Source organism: Salvelinus alpinus, chromosome 6 (genome assembly GCF_045679555.1).
Source record: "Salvelinus alpinus chromosome 6, SLU_Salpinus.1, whole genome shotgun sequence".
In the NCBI taxonomy this organism is placed as follows: Eukaryota; Metazoa; Chordata; class Actinopteri; order Salmoniformes; family Salmonidae; genus Salvelinus; species Salvelinus alpinus.
Genome location: NC_092091.1, coordinates 91,822,188 through 91,843,182, shown reverse-complemented (window position 1 = coordinate 91,843,182; position 20,995 = coordinate 91,822,188). Strand labels below are relative to the sequence as shown.

At 40.3% G+C, this 20,995-nt stretch overlaps 2 protein-coding genes across 2 annotated transcripts in view; both read right to left on the bottom strand.

Moving 5' to 3' along the window:
* Positions 1–20,995, bottom strand: part of LOC139579592 (uncharacterized) — an 82,552-nt gene that overhangs the window by 6,679 nt on the left and 54,878 nt on the right. The window contains exons 7-8 of the mRNA XM_071408353.1: positions 10,013–10,462; positions 7,556–7,993 (exon numbers count right to left, since the gene is read on the bottom strand). Of these exons, the coding sequence (XP_071264454.1) occupies positions 7,556–7,993; positions 10,013–10,462 (888 nt within the window). The remainder of the gene's footprint in view (positions 1–7,555; positions 7,994–10,012; positions 10,463–20,995) is intronic.
* LOC139577944 (uncharacterized) lies at positions 11,796–18,605 on the bottom strand. Its single transcript, XM_071405066.1, has 5 exons — positions 18,269–18,605; positions 15,984–16,119; positions 13,554–13,838; positions 12,883–13,311; positions 11,796–12,600 (listed from the first exon to the last, which is right to left on the bottom strand). Exons 1-5 carry the CDS (start codon positions 18,603–18,605, stop codon positions 12,168–12,170), a joined length of 1,620 nt encoding a protein of 539 aa, XP_071261167.1. The 3' UTR covers positions 11,796–12,167.

Genomic DNA, 20,995 nt, shown 5'->3' with positions numbered 1-20,995 from the left:
GGACTGAACGGGTGGATATTTAGGACGCAGGAAGAACGTTGGCCCGATTGTGCGGCGTTCAACTGCAAAAGCAGCTTATACGGTTAAAACGTAAATAAGTAGTTAAATAAATATTCATGGCTACCGCTCCGAAAGGAGGACTGAACGGGTGAATATTTAGAGCGCAGGAAGAACGATGGCCCGATTGTGCAGCGTTCAACTGCAAAAGAAATCCTGCGGATAAGAAACGCTCCATCTAGCTAAACGGGGGGTTGAAAATCGGTAGGTCACGCCACGATATTACTCTAATATGGAATAGAGATCAGTATTGGGGGGTGAATAGGATATGAAGACAAGCTGATCCGATTAGACAGTAGTCTCGTCATATCGTAGAAATCCTATCAGTCTAGGCTTATGTTGAGGAAATGGAGTAAGTCAATAAAGAAAGACTGTAAGTTGTTTTTAGGTAAAAACAAAGGGATTGAATGAACGAATGAAAAAATAAACGAATGTATGAAAATACTGTAAGAGAATGAGTGGATCTGTGTAAAGATAGAACATTAGGAATAAGGAAGGACAGGTTGTGTGTGTTTAGGCAGAGCGTCCAGAAGAGGGAGCGCGCAGCCTTCCTGTGACAGAGTATAGAGTTGAGGCAGAGGGAACGAAATTAAGGAACATCGAAGTAAAATAAGTTATAATCAAGGATAAAAACACTGACGTGATAAAGTAATAAGCGACCATAGTAAAATTACTAAAAAGGTGTCAAAATAAATAATAAATAAAAATAATTAACCTCTTGAGAATACAGGGGGTGCTGTTTCAACTTCGACATTTTGCGTCTCCAAATTAAACTGCCTCGTACTCAATTCTTGCTCGTACAATATGCATATTATTATTACTATTGGATAGAAAACAATCTCTAGTTTCTAAAACCGTTTGAATTATGTCTGTGGGTGGAACAGAACTCTATCTGCAGCGAAAATCCTGACAGGAACTGCGAAGGTCTGAAAACTAGTCTCTGTTCCCAGATCAGTCTAAAACTCTGTATGATTGCTATGGGTCGAACTGAACTGCACCCGCCTTCCCCTGGATGTCAGTAACCAATGAGAAGTGGAATGGAGTCTCTACGTCATTCTCAGACTTTATAAAAGGCCGTGAAGTGACATGTCCGTTCTTTTCGACGCTCGCCAAGACACAAGAGAGGACATCAGAATGGCATGCTCAAAAGCTCTTGTTATCGGCCTAAGATATATCCGTCTGTGATTTAATTCGGTATAGGTGTTAGAAACATCATAACGAAGTTATTTTAAACCGATTTATATCAGTTTATGCGAGTATATTGCTATTTTCGGTATTTCCTTAGTATTGCGCTATGACGATTTGGGCATGTTTGTGCGACATAGCTACTGTTAGCTGCTAATTCCAAAGGTGAAGAGGACGTTTTACAACAAAGCAACGATTATTTTGGACAAAGGACACCTTGCCCAAGATTCTGATGGAAGCTCAACGAATAGTAAGAACTATTTATGATGTTAATTCGTTGTTCTGTGGAAAAATGTAAAAGTATTTTTCGGCCATTATTGCGGCACTGGTCTGGCTGTAACGCACACTGTATGTCGAGTAACGTTAATTTTAAAAATCTAAAACAGCGGTTGCATTAATAACTAATGCATCTTTCAATCGCTGTCCAACCTGTATTTTTTAGTCAAGTTTTCGATTATTTATTGATTAGATTAGGTGCCTTTCCAAGATGGCGCCGGCCAAAATGCATGCCATGTTTTTACTGATTACATTGCATAACCACGATTTTTGCTGCTAAATATGCACATTTTCGAACAAAAGCTATATGCATTGTGTAATATGATGTTACAGGACTGTCATCTGATGAAGTATATCAAGGTTAGTAAAATTATATATCTTTTGCTGGGTTGTTACGATCGCTAACATTTACTGCTGGTAAATGCGGTTGTGATTCTGGCTATTGTGGTAAGGTCATATAATGCTATATTGTGTTTTCGCTGTAAAACACGTAAAAAATCTGACATATTGGCTGGATTCACAAGATGTTGGGCTTTCATTTGCTGTACGCTGTGTATTTTTCAGAAATGTTTTAAGATGAGTAATTAGTTATTTGACGTTGGTCTCTGTAATTATTCTGGCAGCTTCGGCACTATTTCAGATTGCAGCTGCAATGTAGAACTGTGATTTATACCTGAAAAATGCAATTTTTTCTAAAAAAACATATGCTATACCATAAATATGTTATCAGACTGTCATCTTATGAAGTTGTTTCTTGGTTAGTGGCTATATATATCTTTATTTAGTCGAATTAGTGATAGCTACTGATGGAGTAAAAAACTGGTGGAGTAAAAAAAGTGGTGTCTTTTGCTAACGTGGTTAGCTAATAGATTTACATATTGTGTCTTCCCTGTAAAACATTTTAAAAATCAGAAATGATGGCTGGATTCACAAGATCTGTATCTTTCATCTGGTGTCTTGGACTTGATTTAATGATATTTAGATGCTAGTATTTACTTGTGACGCTATGCTAGGCTATGCTAGTCAGCTTTTTACTGTGGGGGGTGCTCCCGGATCCGGGATGAGTAGCAATGAAAAGTTAAAGAGGCATTAACCGAATAGTATAATACGAATCGAACATTGTGTAACAAAACAGAAAGTAGAATCGGCGATAAATTGAAATTGTACTATAAAGTTAAAAACGAATCTAGGTTAGTTAAAATAAATAGTGATAAATAGTGAAATCCAGGACACATTAAGAATTCACGAACGGTGTAACAAAGTAAGAGGAAGAAACAGCAAGAGAGCAGCCGATCTATACCCACAGAGACTGCGGTCTAAAAATAGCCTGAGTGACAGAGACCAGAATAAGGGAGGCACAGTCGCATGGGACCAAAATGTGAAGCTCGATTTGCAGGCGTTCTGATGTCAACATTCTATCATCAGAAAATACATTACGATGAACTACAAATGTGGTTCCTCTAGTCCTCGCAGACGTGCGGGTGATTAGCAGAACTATTGACAATATCTAAGAACCAATAAGAAAATAGCTCTCTGTTTTGGATATAGGTATATCGGGTATGGGGAAAATTAGTGTAAGGTGACACTAGAACTTAGTGCGGTAGCAGGAAATGCCGCTATATAAGAGTTTATATCCTTGTCAAAATAACAAACAATTAATCGGTTTGAGGTTAGTGAGAATGGAATTTTTACTTGGCGGTTTATAGTCTCTGAGCGAACAATGAGTGTTTCATAGAGATTACAGTTTATATGTGGTCAAGAAGAAGTATTAGATCACGTTTGACTTGACATCTAGTAGAGTACAGATGGAATTTTAATTGTTAGACATTCTAAACCGTAATTCTCTGAAAACTGTTAAGACGTTTATGGAATAAAAACTATTTGCTGATTAAAAGGTAACATTGTGAATATTAACGATATGTATACTTTCTTTTCCAGAAAAAAAGGGTTTAATCTTCTCTGGTCAAAATGTCATTGGAGACTGCATTACTGTGGAAAGCAGTTAGTTAAAACCTGTTGAGGACAGGGGGTGCTGTTTTCACTTTTTGGGAAAAACGTGCCCAATTTAAACGGCCTCGTACTCAATTCTTGCTCTTACAATATGCATATTATTATTACTATTGGATAGAAAACACTCTCTAGTTTCTAAAACCGTTTGAATTTCGTCTGTGGGTAAAACAGAACTCATTTGGCAGCACACTTTGTGACCAGGAAGTGGAAAGTCTGAAATCTATGTTCTGTTCAAGTGACTGCCTATAAATGGGCATGATACGTATGACTATACGTGCACATCATACACCTTCACCCGGATGTCAAGAGGAAGTGAGAGGAAAAAGGAGTTGATTATCTCTGTCTGACGTTGAATTAACCATCTTGGAACAACGTGTCCCCCATTTTCTGTTGTCTGCAAGGCGCGTGAAGGGACCTGTTATTGCCTACTGGAAACCTGTCGTTATGGGCGAATACGATCTGCGGCTTTGATTTTATTTGATACATGTTACAATATCATCCTAAAGTATGTTTTTTCAATATAGTTTCATTAGACTATTGAAATTTATTCGGGACATTAGGCGTGTTGCGATGTTTGACTTTGTTGACGTTGGAGAGCTTAGCGCCGCATGGCCAGTGTGCTTGCTAATTCAAGAGGGAAAAAGAATGTTCTGAATCCAAAACAACGACGTTCTGGACAAAGGACCCATTGTACAACATTCTGATAGAAGATCAGCAAAGGTAGGAACCATTTTGTGATGCTATTTCATATATCTGTCGAACTGTGTACTAGTAGCTTTGCGCTCAGGTTTTGGTTATTCCCTTACCATAACTAAGTCTTATGTCGTAATGAAGATATTTTTAGAATTCTAACACTACGATTGCATTAAGAACTAATGGATCTATCGTTTCCTATACAACATGTATTTTTTTGTAATGTTTATGAATAGCTATTTGGTCAGAATAGGTGAGAGTCTAATAGAAATATCCGCACATTCTGGGAAAAATATGCTACGTTAGCACGTTATGCTATGTTGTATAACCACGGATTTCAGCTCTAAATATGCACATTTTCGAACAAAACATAAGTGTATGTATAACCTGATGTTATAGGACTGTCATCTGAGGAAGGTTTATGAAGGTTAGTGAAATTTAATATCTTTTGCTGGTTTATTCGCTAACGCTAACGTGCCTATTGCTATCGCTAACGTGCTTGATGAATGAATGCGGTAGTGTGGTAGGCTATTGTAGTAAGCAAATATAATGCTATATTGTGTTTTCGCTGTAAAACACTTAAAAAATCGGAAATATTGGCTGTATTCACAAGATCTTTGTCTTTCATTTGCTATACACCATGTATTTTTCAGAAATGTTTTATGATGAGTATTTCGGTATGTCACGTTGGTGTCTGTAATTATTCTGGCTGCTTTCGGTGCAATTTCTAATTGTAGTCGCAATGTAAACTATGATTTATACCTGAAATATGCACATTTTTCAAACAAAACATAGATTTAATGTATAACATGTTATAAGACTGTCATCTGATTAAGTTGTTTCTTGGTTTCTTTGGTTTGTTCTAGGTTAGTTTGGTTGATTTTGTGCATGATACCTGTGCTGTGAAAAATGTCTGTGCTTTTTTCTATTTGTTGGTGAGCTAACATAAATATATATTGTGTTTTCCCTGTAAAACATTTAAAAAATCGGACATGTTGGCTGGATTCACAAGATGTGTATCTTTCATTAGCTGTATTGGACTTGTTAATGTGTGAAAGTAAAAAAAAAAAAAAATTTTTTTTTTGAATTTCGCGCTCTGGCTTTTCAGTGGAATGTGGGAGGAGTTCTGCTAGCGGAACAGGGGGGGGCGAGACAGGTTAAATGGACCTCAATTAGACAGAAGTACTGTGGTTAAAGGAAAATATGAATGTTTTTACAGCCATAACACCGAAGGAATTGATGTAGGAAACACCACTGTAGAATGTAAAACTATTTGGGTGCTAGAGACTGCGGGAGTTCGTAGAAATAATGATAAAGGGTTGATAATGAATAGAAAAGGGTTGTGTGGTAAAATAACTCAGGTTTCACCGTCTCTCACTATGCTAAAGAATCAGGACAGAGGTATTGCGGATAGTTTCTGGATGTGTGGAAAAAACAAATTGTTGAATGTATTGCCTAATGAATGGATTGGTCTTTGTGCCTTAGTTAGAGCAATTCAACAGGTTACCATCATTAAATCACCCCACGATGACTATGACTTAATCCTAGAGTTAAAAGGGCGTATGAGAAAGACCCTGAGGTATACCTTGATGCAATTGGACAGCCTAGAGGTGTACCTCGGGAGTTCAAGGCAAGAGATGAAGTTAAATCAGGATTTGAATATATATTTTTGTGGATAACACCAAATATAAACTTAGAGTGGATTAATTATATATATTATAACCAACAGAGATTCATTAACTATACTGACTCGGCCCTAATAGCGTTGGGGGAACAGGTACAGGCTACCAGTAAAATGACTTGGCAAAATAGACAGGCTCTCAATTGGCTCTTAGCGGAGAAGGGTGGAGTTTGTGTTATGTTTGGGATTGGTTGGATCGAGCATTGGGAAAGTGGGGAGCTATGTTTGCTAGGATGGCTATTATGCTGGGAGGAGGGTTATTGGCTCTGGGTATTGTATTATTTTATTTTAATTTTTAATTTTCTCATATTCAATTTATTATTATACTCATTGTATTATTTTAATTTTAATTTTAAATTTTTACATAACTGAGATAACCTCAGGCAAGGCTAGGTACCTACATGCTCATGTTTCATCAAATATGTAATATTTTATCTTTCTAATTTTTATACCAAATTAGATCTTTTACTCTTATGAAAACTAGAGATGTTTGGTCTAGTTAGGTTTTCATTAATGTTTCTAATTGGATCTTTTACTCCTATTTTAGTATTAATCATTTGGAGATGTTTGGTCCAGTTGGTTTATATGCTTTACTCTGTTTAACTCTGTTTTTGTATTTTCTTGCCCATCATAGGTATTCTCATTTACTATCCCAAAGTCATATTTGTATAATTCATGTGGCTAATTAGCCCCAGAGGAGGGATTTGTAGGAGTAAATGAGACGTATAGGACAGCACATAGATGTATAGGATAGCTGAACATTAAAAACAGACCACAGGAAGACAGGGAGACACATAGGCGCCTAAGACAATTGGACACACTAAGGATAGGGGAGAACAGAACAAAGAGTAGATTGACACATTAATGAAAGGGTGAGACACATGGTATGCTGACACACTAATGATAAAAAGACCCATAGTCAGCTCTTTCTAAAAAGAAGGATTATAGGATAGAGTCTGCTGATTCCAATAAAGGCAGAACAAAGAGTAGATTGACACATTAATGAAAGGGTGAGACACATGGTATGCTGACACACTAATGATAAAAAGACCCATAGTCAGCTCTTTCTAAAAAGAAGGCTTATAGGATAGAGTCTGCTGATTCCAATAAAGGCAGAACAAAGAGTAGATTGACACATTAATGAAAGGGAAGACACAGAATCTGCTGACACACTAAGATAAGGGTCCGGCCACCATTATAATCTAACTGAAAGCAGATATGGGCGTTATTGGGCGTGAACAAGCAGGAAGCTTGAACTAAAAGATAATGGTGGCGAATGACTTAAGAAAAGAAAATTCATTTGCATAAGGGATGGACATAATACTATGTGTGTATAAATATAAGAGCTAGGGCTCTGGGAAATTGTGTGTTCCGCGGGAAATTCCGGCTTGCTATACAATTGTATTAAAAAGTCTATTTGATTTCACAAGTTCTTACGAGTGTTATATTTCTGAGACGATGTTCCACGACAAATGCAACATTTGTTATTTCAGGGAATCTAAGTATAAATGTTACCAGATTCAATAACATTTGAAGATTCATATGACAATGTCTTAAAAAAGACAATGACTGCAGAAAGCTACAAACGTCCTCTCTAAAGGGAAATACAGGGACAGACAACTACAATCCCTGAAATGTACTGATCCAACTCACCTCAGCTGTGATATGTAGGGCAGACACTGAAGGAAACTCCTCACTTCACTCTCTTCATCTGACCAGCCCTTCAGCTCTACTGGTTTCTTCTCTGGTTGGAGTTTCAGCACTTCTAGGAGGAGGGAGGCCTTTCTCTCTGAGAGGTCTATGGACCAGACTGCAGGAGCTGACTGGTAAACTGGCTGTAATGCTGGAAGGACACTCCTGCCTGTTTGAGTCTCATAGTCCTTCACATGTGAGTACAGATCCAACAGGAAATGACTCTCTCTAAATGGATCATCACCATCATCATCATCACCACCATATGTGTATCTGCACATGGAGGATAATGTCTTTAAGATATTCTCTCCTGTCTCTGTATCAAACTCAGCTGCAGCAACACTGAGTTTAGACAGAACAAGCCACCAGATATCCTCTTCACCATAATTAACAAACAACCTGAATGAGAAGACAGACAACATTGTTAACTTCTTGCAACTATAGGGGGTGCTGTTCCGCATTAGCATATTTGTGTCTCCAAATTAAACTGCCTCGTGCTAAATTCTTGATCGTACAATATGCATATTATTGTTATTATTGGATAGAAAACAGTCTATAGTTTCTATAGGAGTTGAAATTTTGTCTCTGAGTGGTACAGAACAATTTCTACAGCACTTTTCATGACAGGGTTCAGATTTCAGAAATTTTTACCTCTGATCTGGGGTCTGTTTATAAGGCCACAGTGAATGCTATGAAGAAACCGACACTGCCTACGTCTTCCTCTGGGTGTCTGTACGTCATCACGTTTTCAATGAAGTCGATGGGACGTTCACAGCCATTATAAATGACAAAAATGTACAGAGACCCCCCTTTCTCAACGTGCGCCTCAAGCGTGAAGGCCATCGGACCTGCCTCGTTCCAAATCGTTTTCTAACCAGCAGTATTTCTCCGGTCATGTTTTCAGTCGTTATAGTTGTTAAAAACATCATAATGTAGTGAATTTTAACCGTTTTATATCAATTTATATCCGTTTAGTGCGATTTTGAGGAATTTCTTTGTCGTGCACTCTGAAAGTTTGGACACGTTTTAGGGTGTCGGTCGTTGGTGATGGACATTTCGAAGGACAGAGGACATCTATCGACCAAAAGACGTTTATAACATAGAAAGGATACATTGCCCAAGAATATGATGGAAGATCAGCTCAAAGTAAGCAATATTTAATATGATAAACCGTGTTTCTGTCGAAATATTTTAAACGCATATATCGCCATTTTGTTTGGTATAGCTTCACTTGGCGAACCCTGTATTGAAAAGTAAGGATAATTTTAAAAATGTAAATCAGCGGTTGCATTAAGAACTAATTTGTCTTTCGATTCCTGTCTACCCTGTATTTTTTAGTCAAGTATATGATTAGCTTTCAATTAAACTAGATCACTCTGATAGATGACGTCAGACATATTGAGGCTTGATTTCCTAGTATTTTTATTGTGTAACCACGGTTTTGTATGGCTAAATATGCACCTTTTCGAACAAACTGTATATGTATGTTGTAAAATGATGTTACAGGAGTGTCATCGGAAGAATTCTGAGAAGGTTAGTGAAAAAATTAATATCTTTTGGCGGTGATTACGTTATAGCGCTCTTTGGCTGGAATCGATGCTCTGGTAACGTTTTCACATGTAGTATGCTAACTTATCGATTTATTGTGTTTTCGCTGTAAAACGCTTAGAAAATCTGAAATATTGTCTGGAATCACAAGATCTGGGTCTTTCCATTGCTATGCTTTGTCTATTCTTATGAAATGTTTTATGATGAGTAAATTGGTCATACACGTTGCTCTATCTAGTAATTCTAGTCGATTTGCGATGGTCGGTGCAATTGTAAACTGTGATTTCTACCTGAAATATGCACTTTTTTCTAACAAAAACTATCCTATACCATGAATATGTTATCAGACTGTCATCTGAAGAGGTTTTTTCTTGGTTAGTGGATATCAATATCTTAGTTGAGCCGAATTGGTGATAGCACCTGAAGGAGTAAGAAACTGATGGAGTTAGAATAGTGGTGTATTTTGCTAACGTGTTTAGCTAATAGATTTACATATTTTGTCTTCCCTGTAAAACATTTTAAAAATCTGAAATGGTGGCTTTATTCACAAGATCTGTATCTTTCATCTGGTGTCTTGGACTTGTGATTTAATGATATTTAGATGCTACTATCTACTTCTGAAGCTATGCTATCTATGCTAATCAGTGTGTGGGGGGTGGGGGGTGCTCCCGGATCCGGGGTTAGTAGCCGTGAAAGGTTAATACATGTTATCCTGGATTCTCTGGTCAAGTAATGCAGAGGAATCACCCACAGACACATAAACATAGCAGAATGGTAAAGAAGACTAATGGAGGGATATGGATAAACAGATGTTTTATAAACCAGATAAATAACTGGTACAATGTGACACATCTCTGAAAAAACACTCACCTCAGCTGTGAGATGTAGGACAGACACTGAAGGAAACTCCTCACTTCACTCTCTTCATCTGACCAGCCCTTCAGCTCTACTGGTTTCTTCTCTGGTTGGAGTTTCAGCACTTCTAGGAGGAGGGAGGCCTTTCTCTCTGAGAGGTCTATGAACCAGACTGCAGGAGCTGACTGGTAAACTGGCTGTAATGCTGGAAGGACACTCCTGTCTGTTTGAGTCTCATAGTCCTTCACATGTGAGTACAGATCCAGCAGGAAATCACATTGATATTCCTTATTATCGTCACCATCATCATCATCATCACCGAAGGGGAAGGTGCTGTAAGTACACACTGATGATACCAGCTTCAGTGTCTTCTCTCCTGTCTGCTCCTCCCACTCTGCTGCTTGAGACAGGAGATCCACCAGGAACTTGATCTGCTTTGAGGGAAAAGACCCCCATGGATAGAACCTGCAACAAGGACAGTAACAGCTGATTCAGACATGGATGAACACATTAAATCAGTCATAGCTAAAGATATATGAAGTAGTTATACATTTACATAATGTGCTTTGGTTATATGTTAAAGTATTTAATTTTAGAGACAATCACATGATTTATCTGTGACATTTAGTAATGCAACATTAGTTATGTCAGGAAATGGGCTGATAAATGTTACCAGATTCACCAACATGTGTAGTTTTATACGGAGCCTTCACCGTGTGCTGCCACTTTGCATCAGCAGTCAGAAAGGAGACTCTCTGGGGGGCAGTTTGATAGTGGTGATGCTAAACAACTCTGGTTAATTTCCCTCTTCCCTCTCTCTCTCTTCCCTCTCTCTCACCACTCTCTCTTTCTCTCTCTCTCTCGTCCCTCTCTCTCTTCCCTCTCACTCTCTCTTCCCTCTCGCTCTCTCTTCCCTCTCGCTCTCTCTTCCCTCTCGCTCTCTCTCTCTCTCTCGTCCCTCTCTCTCTCTCGTCCCTCTCTCTCTCTCTCGTCCCTCTCTCTCTCTCTCGTCCCTCTCTCTCTCTCTCCCTCTCTCTCTCTCGTCCCTCTCTCTCGTCCCTCTCTCTCTCTCTCGTCCCTCTCTCTCTCTCTCTCGTCCCTCTCTCTCTCTCTCTCTCTCTCTCTCTCTCTCTCCTCTCTCTCTCTCTCTCTCTCTCCCTCTCTCTCTCTCTCGTCCCTCTCTCTCTCTCTCTCTCTCTCTCTCTCGTCCCTCTCTCTCTCTCGTCCCTCTCTCTCTCTCGTCCATCTCTCGTCCCTCTCTCTCTCTCTCGTCCCTCTCTCGTCCCTCTAACTCTCTCTCTCGTCCCTCTCTCTCTCGTCCTTCTGTCTCTCGTCCCTCTCTCTCTCGGCCCTCTCTCTCTCTCTCGTCCCTCTCTCTCTCTCGTCCCTCTCTCTCTCTCGTCCCCCTCTCTCTCTCTCGTCCCCCTCTCTCTCTCTCTCGTCCCTCTCTATCTCTCCAGTGCTTTACACTGCAGCAGACTTTATTATTGTTTTCAATGCTCTTCCCTTTGAGGTTCAGCGTGGCTGGACTATTATTGTCCTGCCAGACGTATTTGGGTTGACATTTTAGTTAAAGGGAAGTTGCTTGCCAGTTTATTGTGTCTTGTTATTTGAACTGTATTGATGTGGTACTAATGACATGTGGCCCAGAAGATGTTGGACATTTTAAGGCCTTTGTTTGTCTATGACTCCCCACCATTCATACCCTCTGCACTCCTCCACTGGGAGGTAATACAGATTACTGCAAATCATCTCATGTTGATGACTGGGTTATTTCTTGTAAATTGTTTCTATGAAGTTGCCGTTAAATTGCTCTGCCATCATTATTGTATGAGGTATTATTGGTGGGGTTACCCCTGTGCTGTGATGGGTGTTTTATATGGTGTGTCCTATCTTTTCTCTCCACTGGCTATCTGGCTAACAGGCTACACTCTAGACAGTCTCTTCTGCTGATGTGTGTGTGTCTGGTAGTGGGTCTCTCTCTATCCTACTCTTTTCCTTTCTGCAGGGTTAATACCTGCTTGGCGCCCCAACAAAATCTTTACCTTCACCCCTCTCTAACAATACCGCTACAAGATTTACCAACACTTGAAGTTTTATATGTCAAATGTTTCTACAAGATAATAACCACTAGCATCACATAATCACTAACCACCACACATGTTCAGACTCACCTCAGCTGTGAGATGTAGGGCAGACACTGAAGGAAACTCCTCACTTCACTCTCTTCATCTGACCAGCCCTTCAGCTCTACTGGTCTCTTCTCTGGTTGGAGTTTAAACACTTCTATGAGGAGGGAGGCCTTTCTCTCTGAGAGGTCTATGAACCAGACTGCAGGAGCTGACTGGTAAACTGGCTGTAATGCTGGAAGGACACTCCTGCCTGTTTGAGTCTCATAGTCCTTCACATGTGAGTACAGATCCAGCAGGAAATCACATTTCTGGTAGTGATATACTTTAGACAGTGACAACACTTTCTCTACAGTTGTTTGTATGGTTCCTCTCTCATGGAGAGCTGCTTGAAGACACAGATTCAGTAGGAATGTCTTCTCTCTCTTTGTCCTCTCTTCAGGGGATCTTCTCTGATCATATGGAGGAGTAAAACTGCAAGAACAGTTTAACAACAAATAGATGAATATGTGAGAGATATGATATGCATTTCTGATGGTCACATTATGGTGGGTAAAATACAATGACTATCTTTCTAAACTCATCATCCACTTCAATTGTTCCTTAAAATCATGACCACAAAGTAAGATGCATCTTTTTAAACAGTATGTGTATGTTTAGTTTATTAAGTTACTGCAGAAAGCTACAAGCTTCCTCTCTAAAGGGAAATACAGGGACAGACAACGACAATCCCTGAAATGTACTGATCCAACTCACCTCAGCTGTGAGATGTAGGGCAGACACTGAAGGAAACTCCTCACTTCACTCTCTTCATCTGACCAGCCCTTCAGCTCTACTGGTTTCTTCTCTGGTTGGAGTTTCAGCACTTCTAGGAGGAGGGAGGCCTTTCTCTCTGAGAGGTCTATGGACCAGACTGCAGGAGCTGACTGGTAAAGCGGGTTCAATAATGGAAGGACACTCCTGGCTGTTTGATTCCTATTGTACTTCACATGAGAGTACAGATCCAGCAGGATGTCGTATCTCTCAGTTTGATACACAGAGAACAGTGACAGCAGTGTGTTCACAGCTCTCTGGAATGTTTCTCTGTGATCTAGTGCTGCTTGTACACACAAATCTAGTAGGACTGCTTTCTCTTCTGTCTCCAGTTTTTCAGGGGATCCTCTCTGATGCTGTAGAGGGGTAAACCTGTGACCCATAAAACACAAGAATGTCTATGTTCAGATAGAAGCAGGGAGAATGTGACAGCAGTGTACCAGCTGCCTCTTTTACAGACTGAATAATGTTGTCATGTGTGTCTCTTGTTGTGTTGTTGTAATGTCTTCTTTAAAAAGTACTAGACTTTACTGTAGTATTTACTGTAGTGTTTTGGATACTTTATTGTAGTATTCTATAGTAAAGTTGTATTATTTGTTCATGTGGGTACTCACCTGAGTTTGTTGATATTTGGTAGACACTTTAAAATGGTTTTGCTGAGAGCTTCACTGAGAACAGTTCTCTGATCCCAGTGTACACAGAGACGAACCCTCTCTAGACTCTGCTTCATCACTTCTTCTGCTCTCTCAAACACTCGTCTTTCACCCTGGACTGGAAGGTGCAACTCATTTCCACAGAGACTAAGTAAGCTGGTGAAGTCCAGCTCTGTCTCACTGCTCAGCAAAGTTGTCCAGAGTTGACACAGCATTGAGGGGTCAGATGAATCACCAGAGGATGGTCTTTAAAAGAGAACAGGTTATAAATTAGATTAAACAGATTATTTCAAAGTAGCATGACACAGAAGTGTTTATAACTCAGTATCTGAATGGAAGAGAATATAAGATATATTTTTTAAAGACGGTTTGCTTCATCCCAATGTATCAATTTATATTTCTTTGGCTGATTAATTGGAAATAAACTGGTGAATTAGACAACACAAATATTACCCAAGATGTCTGACAGATACAGTGGGGAGAACAAGTATTTGATACACTGCCGATTTTGCAGGTTTTCCTACTTACAAAGCATGTAGAGGTCTGTAATTTTTATCATAGGTACACTTCAACTGTGAGAGACGGAATCTAAAACAAAAATCCAGAAAATCACATTGTATGATTTTTAAGTAATTAATTTGCATTTTATTGCATGACATAAGTATTTGATCACCTACCAACCAGTAAGAATTCCGGCTCTCACAGACCTGTTAGTTTTTCTTTAAGAAGCCCTCCTGTTCTCCACTCATTACCTGTATTAACTGCACCTGTTTGAACTCGTTACCTGTATAAAAGACACCTGTCCACACACTCAATCAAACAGACTCCAACATCTCCACAATGGCCAAGACCAGAGAGCTGTGTAAGGACATCAGGGATAAATTGTAGACCTGTACAAGGCTGGGATGGGCTACAGGACAATAGCCAAGCAGCTTGGTGAGAAGGCAACAACTGTTGGCACAATTATTAGAAAATGGAAGAAGTTCAAGATGACGGTCAATCATCATCATCGGTCTGGGGCTCCATGCAAGATCTCACCTCGTGGGGCATCAATGATCATGAGGAATGTGAGGGATCAGCCCAGAACTACACGGCAGGACCTGGTCAATGACCTGAAGAGAGCTGGGACCACAGTCTCAAAGAAAACCATTAGTAACACACTACGCCGTCATAGATTAAAATCCTGCAGCGCACGCAAGGTCCCCCTGCTCAAGCCAGCGCATGTCCAGGCCCGTCTGAAGTTTGCCAATGACCATCTGGATGATCCAGAGGAGGAATGGGAGAAGGTCATGTGGTCTGATGAGACAAAAATAGAGCTTTTTGCTCTAAACTCCACTCACCGTGTTTGGAGGAATAGAAGGATGAGTACAACCCCAAGAACACCATCCCAACCGTGAAGCATGGAGGTGGAAACATCATTCTTTGGGGATGCTTTTCTGCAAAGGGGACAGGACGACTGCACCGTATTGAGGGGAGGATGGATGGGGCCATGTATCGCGAGATCTTGACCAACAACCTCCTTCCCTCAGTAAGAGCATTGAAGATGGGTCGTGGCTGGGTCTTCCAGCATGACAACGACCCGAAACACACAGCCAGGGCAACTAAGGAGTGGCTCCGTAAGAAGCATCTCAAGGTCCTGGAGTGGCCTAGCCAGTCTCCAGACCTGAACCCAATAGAAAATCTTTGGAGGGAGCCGAAAGTCCGTATTGCCCAGCGACAGCCCCGAAACCTGAAGGATCTGGAGAAGGTCTGTATGGAGGAGTGGGCCAAAATCCCTGCTGCAGTGTGTGCAAACCTGGTCAAGAACTACAGGAAACGTATGATCTCTGTAATTGCAAACTAAGGTTTCTGTACCAAATATTCAGTTCTGCTTTTCTGATGTATCAAATACTTATGTTATGCAATAAAATGCAAATTAATTACTTAAAAATCATACAATGTGATTTTCTGGATTTTTGTTTTAGATTCCTTCTCTCACAGTTGAAGTGTACCTATGATAAAAATTACAGACCTCTACATGCTTTGTAAGTAGGAAAACCTGCAAAATTGTCAGTGTATCAAATACTTGTTCTCCCCACTGTATATCATCAGAAAACAGATTAGATTTGTAATTTAAATCTTACATTTTTTGAAGTAGCCCAAGGTTTTGTCATCTTAACAACTAACTCAGTAAATTACTGATAATACCAGTGAGTGTTGCATTCATCAAGATAACTTATTTGGATTTTAATAAAACGTCTTGAGACAGTTTTTCAATTTACAGAGAGATGTATCCTGACCTCAAATGGTATCAGATGTGACAAACAAGGAATTAAAGTAGTTGTATGAATGGTTTGGTGATTACCAATCTTTATTTGACTAGGTTAGTTTGTACACAGATAATAACCTTACCCAAGATGTCTGATGTTCTTCAGAGAGCCCAGTATCAGCCTTACTCCTTGGTCTGACACAGTGCAGCCGTTCAGGTCCAAGCCAACCTTTCTCTCTGCAGACTGACTGGTCACATAAGAGACTGCACAGCACTGCACTGGTGAGGATCAAGATGTTCTCCACTCAGGTCTAGATGATAGTCCAGTTTGTCCAGGAGAAGCAGACAGGCCTCAGTAGACTGATATTCATACAAGCACTGACACAAAAACAGAAGATCTATCTCAAACTCAGGAGCACCACCTTCTGCATGATCTTGGTTTGTTTGAGATGGAAGAAATGTGTTCACCACTTCCTTGAAGAACCATTCTGATGTCTTCTTGATCTGTTGAACTGAAACTAGACCGTTTACCAATCTAATATTCCTCTCATTCAGAAGCCCACACAGGAAAGGAATCAAGTGTTTTGTGTGTTTCCATTCTTCAGTCTGGCACTTCTCTAGAACCTCTCTGATTTTGTCTGGATTCTGTAAGAGCCAAAGGGCACCAAAGAACTCCTGCATTGTGTAGTGGAGAAATGCTGAGTAGGTGTCTGACGCTGTGGGTGCAACCTTAACCATAAGTGCCCCCAAGAATGCAAAATGGACACTGCTTTCTTCACAACTCAGTGTTGTCAAGTTCATGTTTTTTTCATTTGTCGCATCAAAAGCAATTTCTGCCAAAGACAATATTTTCTCTTTGTTTTCTTTGAGACACTTGTCGGTATCCTTACATCGTTTGGCACTGTGTTTTTGGATGCAGTGACGGAGGATGTTGCTGTACATTTCAGTTATAGTGCATGTCTGTTTAGGAGCCTCTGAGGTAGGGAAATACATGCAGGCAACCACCATCAGTGCGTACATTGGGACATGGCACAGACTGAACAACTCTAGGTTGTTTAACACACTGCTCAAGGAGTCAGGCTCAGCACTCAGCATCTGTGTTAAGTAAGCCCTGATGGATTCATCACTGAACCCTTTCACCTCCACTCTGAACCAGTCTACGGGCCAGTCTGTCAGGAAGTCTTCAGATTGATCTGGTCTGCATGTGGTCAAAATCTTTGCATCCGGGAGGAGGTTCTCCACAAGGTTCTTTACTACCGACAGAGAGGAGAGGTCTGTGATTCCATCAAATATGATGACAACGTTTTCAGAGTTCTTCTTAATATCCTGTAACACTTCTTCTTTGCTTTCTTTTGGCTCACTGTTCATGTTAAATAGAAGGTCCTCCAGGTTCATTGGTTTTCTGTGTGAAATGTCTCTCACGTCAAAATAAAACATGTAATCTAGTTCTCTGTGATCTTTCTCTGCCCAGAGGTTCAACATTTGATGGGCGACTGTTGTTTTTCCAATTCCAGGTTTTCCAACCAGGAGGATTTTTTTCTCATGTGTTTTTAGCAGGTCAGCAGGGGATGTTTCCTGTTTGGCCATGGGGATGAAGCTCTTTAGCTTTTTAGGGCGAGCTTTCTTGCATCTTTTATTCTTCATTTTAATTTCAGAGTCAGATGAATGCACATGTGTATCTAACACAAGAGGGGTGTAAGAGAAAGTCCCCCCATTTCTACATCTCTCTGGTAGGAGACTACAGCTTTGTTTCCATGCACCCTCTGTGATCCTCCGTGCTTTACATTTCAGCTGTTCTTGATATCCGTGACAGGGTTTTGAACCTAAATAAGGGTATTAAGGGAAGAGAGAGTAAATGCACTGTGCCAACAAATCAAAGCCAATCTAAAGGACGAGAGAAAATCAGGATAGAAAGCTACAAGGATACACTAGTAGATCTTCATAGATCGAAGGGGATCTTTTGGGGATAAATGGTCATCAAAAACAAGAAGGACCAAGGGGCAGTGAAAACAAAGTTAAAATGCCTTTATTATGATGGCATGTTCAATAGAACAATATCTATAAAAACTGACACATTTCAGCATAGCCTTCATCAAGGAGGACAATAGCAATCTCTATTGAACATGCCATCATAATAAAGGTTTTTTACTTCATGAAAAGGACATTGGTGGTCCTTGTTTTTGATGAACAATCTAAAAAGGTACATTAACCCCCTTCAATGTGCACTTCAAATAGCTTCCCCAGCACCAAGGAACCAAAGGAATAGTGCCAAAAGTACAAACCCTGTCTACGGAGTGCGCACAGTAAGATAAATTAACCACACCTAAAATAATATTTGAAAGACACATTTCAACATGTCTGCTATTTTCAGCCCAGCCAATTGTATACTATATAGTGTATACTAATAGGATACTATATGTCCACTTACCAACAAGGTAGTCTGTTATCTCTGTGTCTCCCTCGAAGGGGAAGCAGCTGATCCATTGCTGTAAGTCAGCGTCGCCTAAGGTCCTCTTCCTTGTGATGTCGAGAATCGTCAGTAACTCGTAGCATGCAGCCTCTCCTTTGGCTGAGACCCAGTCCAGAATTCTTCTGGTTTGGTCAAAACGGTCAACTTCAGCCTGAATTTTACTGACTTCCTCCTCGTGAAGAACCTTGCGCTTGAACAGGTTTTCCACAATGAGGGGCAGATTCTGGAGCCTTCCAATGAGACGTAACCTTCCATTTGTAATGTACTCTAAAGCAGACTGTCTTGTGGAAGCCATGTCTCAGGTTGTTTCTGCAGCATCACTGATATGTTTCAACAAGTAGGATCTCTGGACGAAGACAGTACATAGTCAGTCAACAGTAGAACAGTCAAGTAATGATTAGGTTTATTTATTAAATGTAACTTTTTATCCCATGTAAATAAACATACACCAACTACATGTGACTGTATCTATGACAATGGAGTAAAACAAGAGTATATTTGGGGTTCTGATGGGGTCAGATCAAAGATGGATGACAGTTGAACTGATTCATTCAGCAGAAGTTATCTGCACTATGGTTACCTGAACGTTGTTGGACATGATCTCTTCCATGCATATCAGTAACAGTACTTCTCCTTGAGTAGGATATTAAAATACTACTCATATTACACATATGATATATCTAGAAATTCCTTTTTTCATAACACAACTGATCTGTGGGTCAGTGGTGGATAATTAGTGGATGATAATCAGTGGAAGATAATTAGTGGAGGATAATCAGTGGAGGATAATTAGTGGAGGGTAATCAGTGGAGGATAATTAGTGGAGGATAATCAGTGGAGGATAATTAGTGGAGGATAATTAGTGGAGGATAATCAGTGGAGGATAATTAGTGGAGGATAATCAGTGGAGGATAATTAGTGGAGGATAATCAGTGGAGGATAATTAGTGGAGGATAATTAGTGGAGGATAATCAGTGGAGGATAATCAGTGGAGGATCATTAGTGGAGGATAATCAGTGGAGGATAATCAGTGGAGGATCATTAGTGGAGGATAATCAGTGGAGGATAATCAGTGGAGGATAATTAGTGGAGGATAATCAGTGGAGGATAATTAGTGGAGGATAATCAGTGGAGGATAATTAGTGGAGGATAATTAGTGGAGGATAATCAGTGGAGGATAATCAGTGGAGGATAATCAGTGGAGGATAATTTTAATTTTTATTTTATTTAACCTTTATTTAACCAGGTAGGCAAATTGAGAACACGTTCTCATTTACAATTGCGACCTGGCCAAGATAAAGCAAAGCAGTTCGACACATACAACAACACATAGTTACACATGGAGTAAAACAAACATATAGTCAATAATACAGTGAAAAAAAATAAGTCTATATACAATGTGAGCAAGTGAGGTGAGATAAGGGAGGTGAACGCAAACAAATATATGTATAAATAAATAAAAATATAAAAAGGCCATGGAGGCGAAGTGAGTACAACACAGCAAGTAAAATAAAAACTAAAAAACACTGGAATGGTTGGTTTGCAGTGGAAGAAAGTGCAAAGTAGAGACAGAAATAATGGGGTGCAAAGGAGCAAAATAAATTAATAAATAAATACAGTAGGTAAAGAGGTAGTTGTTTGGGCTAAATTGTAGATGGGTTATGTACAGGTGCAGTAATCTATGAGCTGCTCTGACAGCTGGTGCTTAAAGCTAGTGAGGGAGATAGGTGTTTCCAGTTTCAGAGATTTTTGTAGTTCGTTCCAGTCATTGGCAGCAGAGAACTGGAAGGAGAGGCGTCCAAAGGAAGAATTGGTTTTGGGGGTGACTAGAGAGATATACCTGCTGGAGCGCGTGCTACAGGTAGGTGCTGCTATGGTGACCAGCGAGCTGAGATAAGGGGGGACTTTACCTAGCAGGGTCTTGTAGATGACCTGGAACCAGTGGGTTTGGCGACGAGTATGAAGCGAGGGCCAGCCAACGAGAGTGTACAGGTCGCAGTGGTGGGTAGTATATGGGGCTTTGGTGACAAAACGGATGGCACTGTGATAGACTGCATCCAATTTATTGAGTAGGGTTTTGGAGGCTATTTTGTAAATGACATCACCGAAGTCGAGGATTGGTAGGATGGTCAGTTTTACAAGGGTATGTTTGGCAGCATGAGTAAAGGATGCTTTGTTGCGGAATAGGAAGCCAATTCTAGATTTGACTTTGGATTGGAGATGTTTGATGTGGGTCTGGAAGGAGAGTTTACAGTCTAACCAGACACCTAGGTATTTGTAGTTGTCCACATATTCAGTCAGAGCCGTCCAAAGTAGTGATGTTGGACAGGCGGGCAGGAGCAGGCAGCGATCGGTTGAAGAGCATGCATTTGGTTTTACTTGTATTTAAGAGCAGTTGGAGGCCACGGAAGGAGAGTTGTATGGCATTGAAGCTCGCCTGGAGGGTTGTTAACACAGTGTCAAAAGAAGGGCCAGAAGTATACAGAATAGTGTCGTCTGCGTAGAGGTGGATCAGAGAATCACCAGCAGCAAGAGCGACATCATTGATGTAAACAGAGAAGAGAGTCGGTCCAAGAATTGAACCCTGTGGCACCCCCATAGAGACTGCCAGAGGCCCGGACAACAGACCCTCCGATTTGACACACTGAACTCGATCAGAGAAGTAGTTGGTGAACCAGGCGAGGC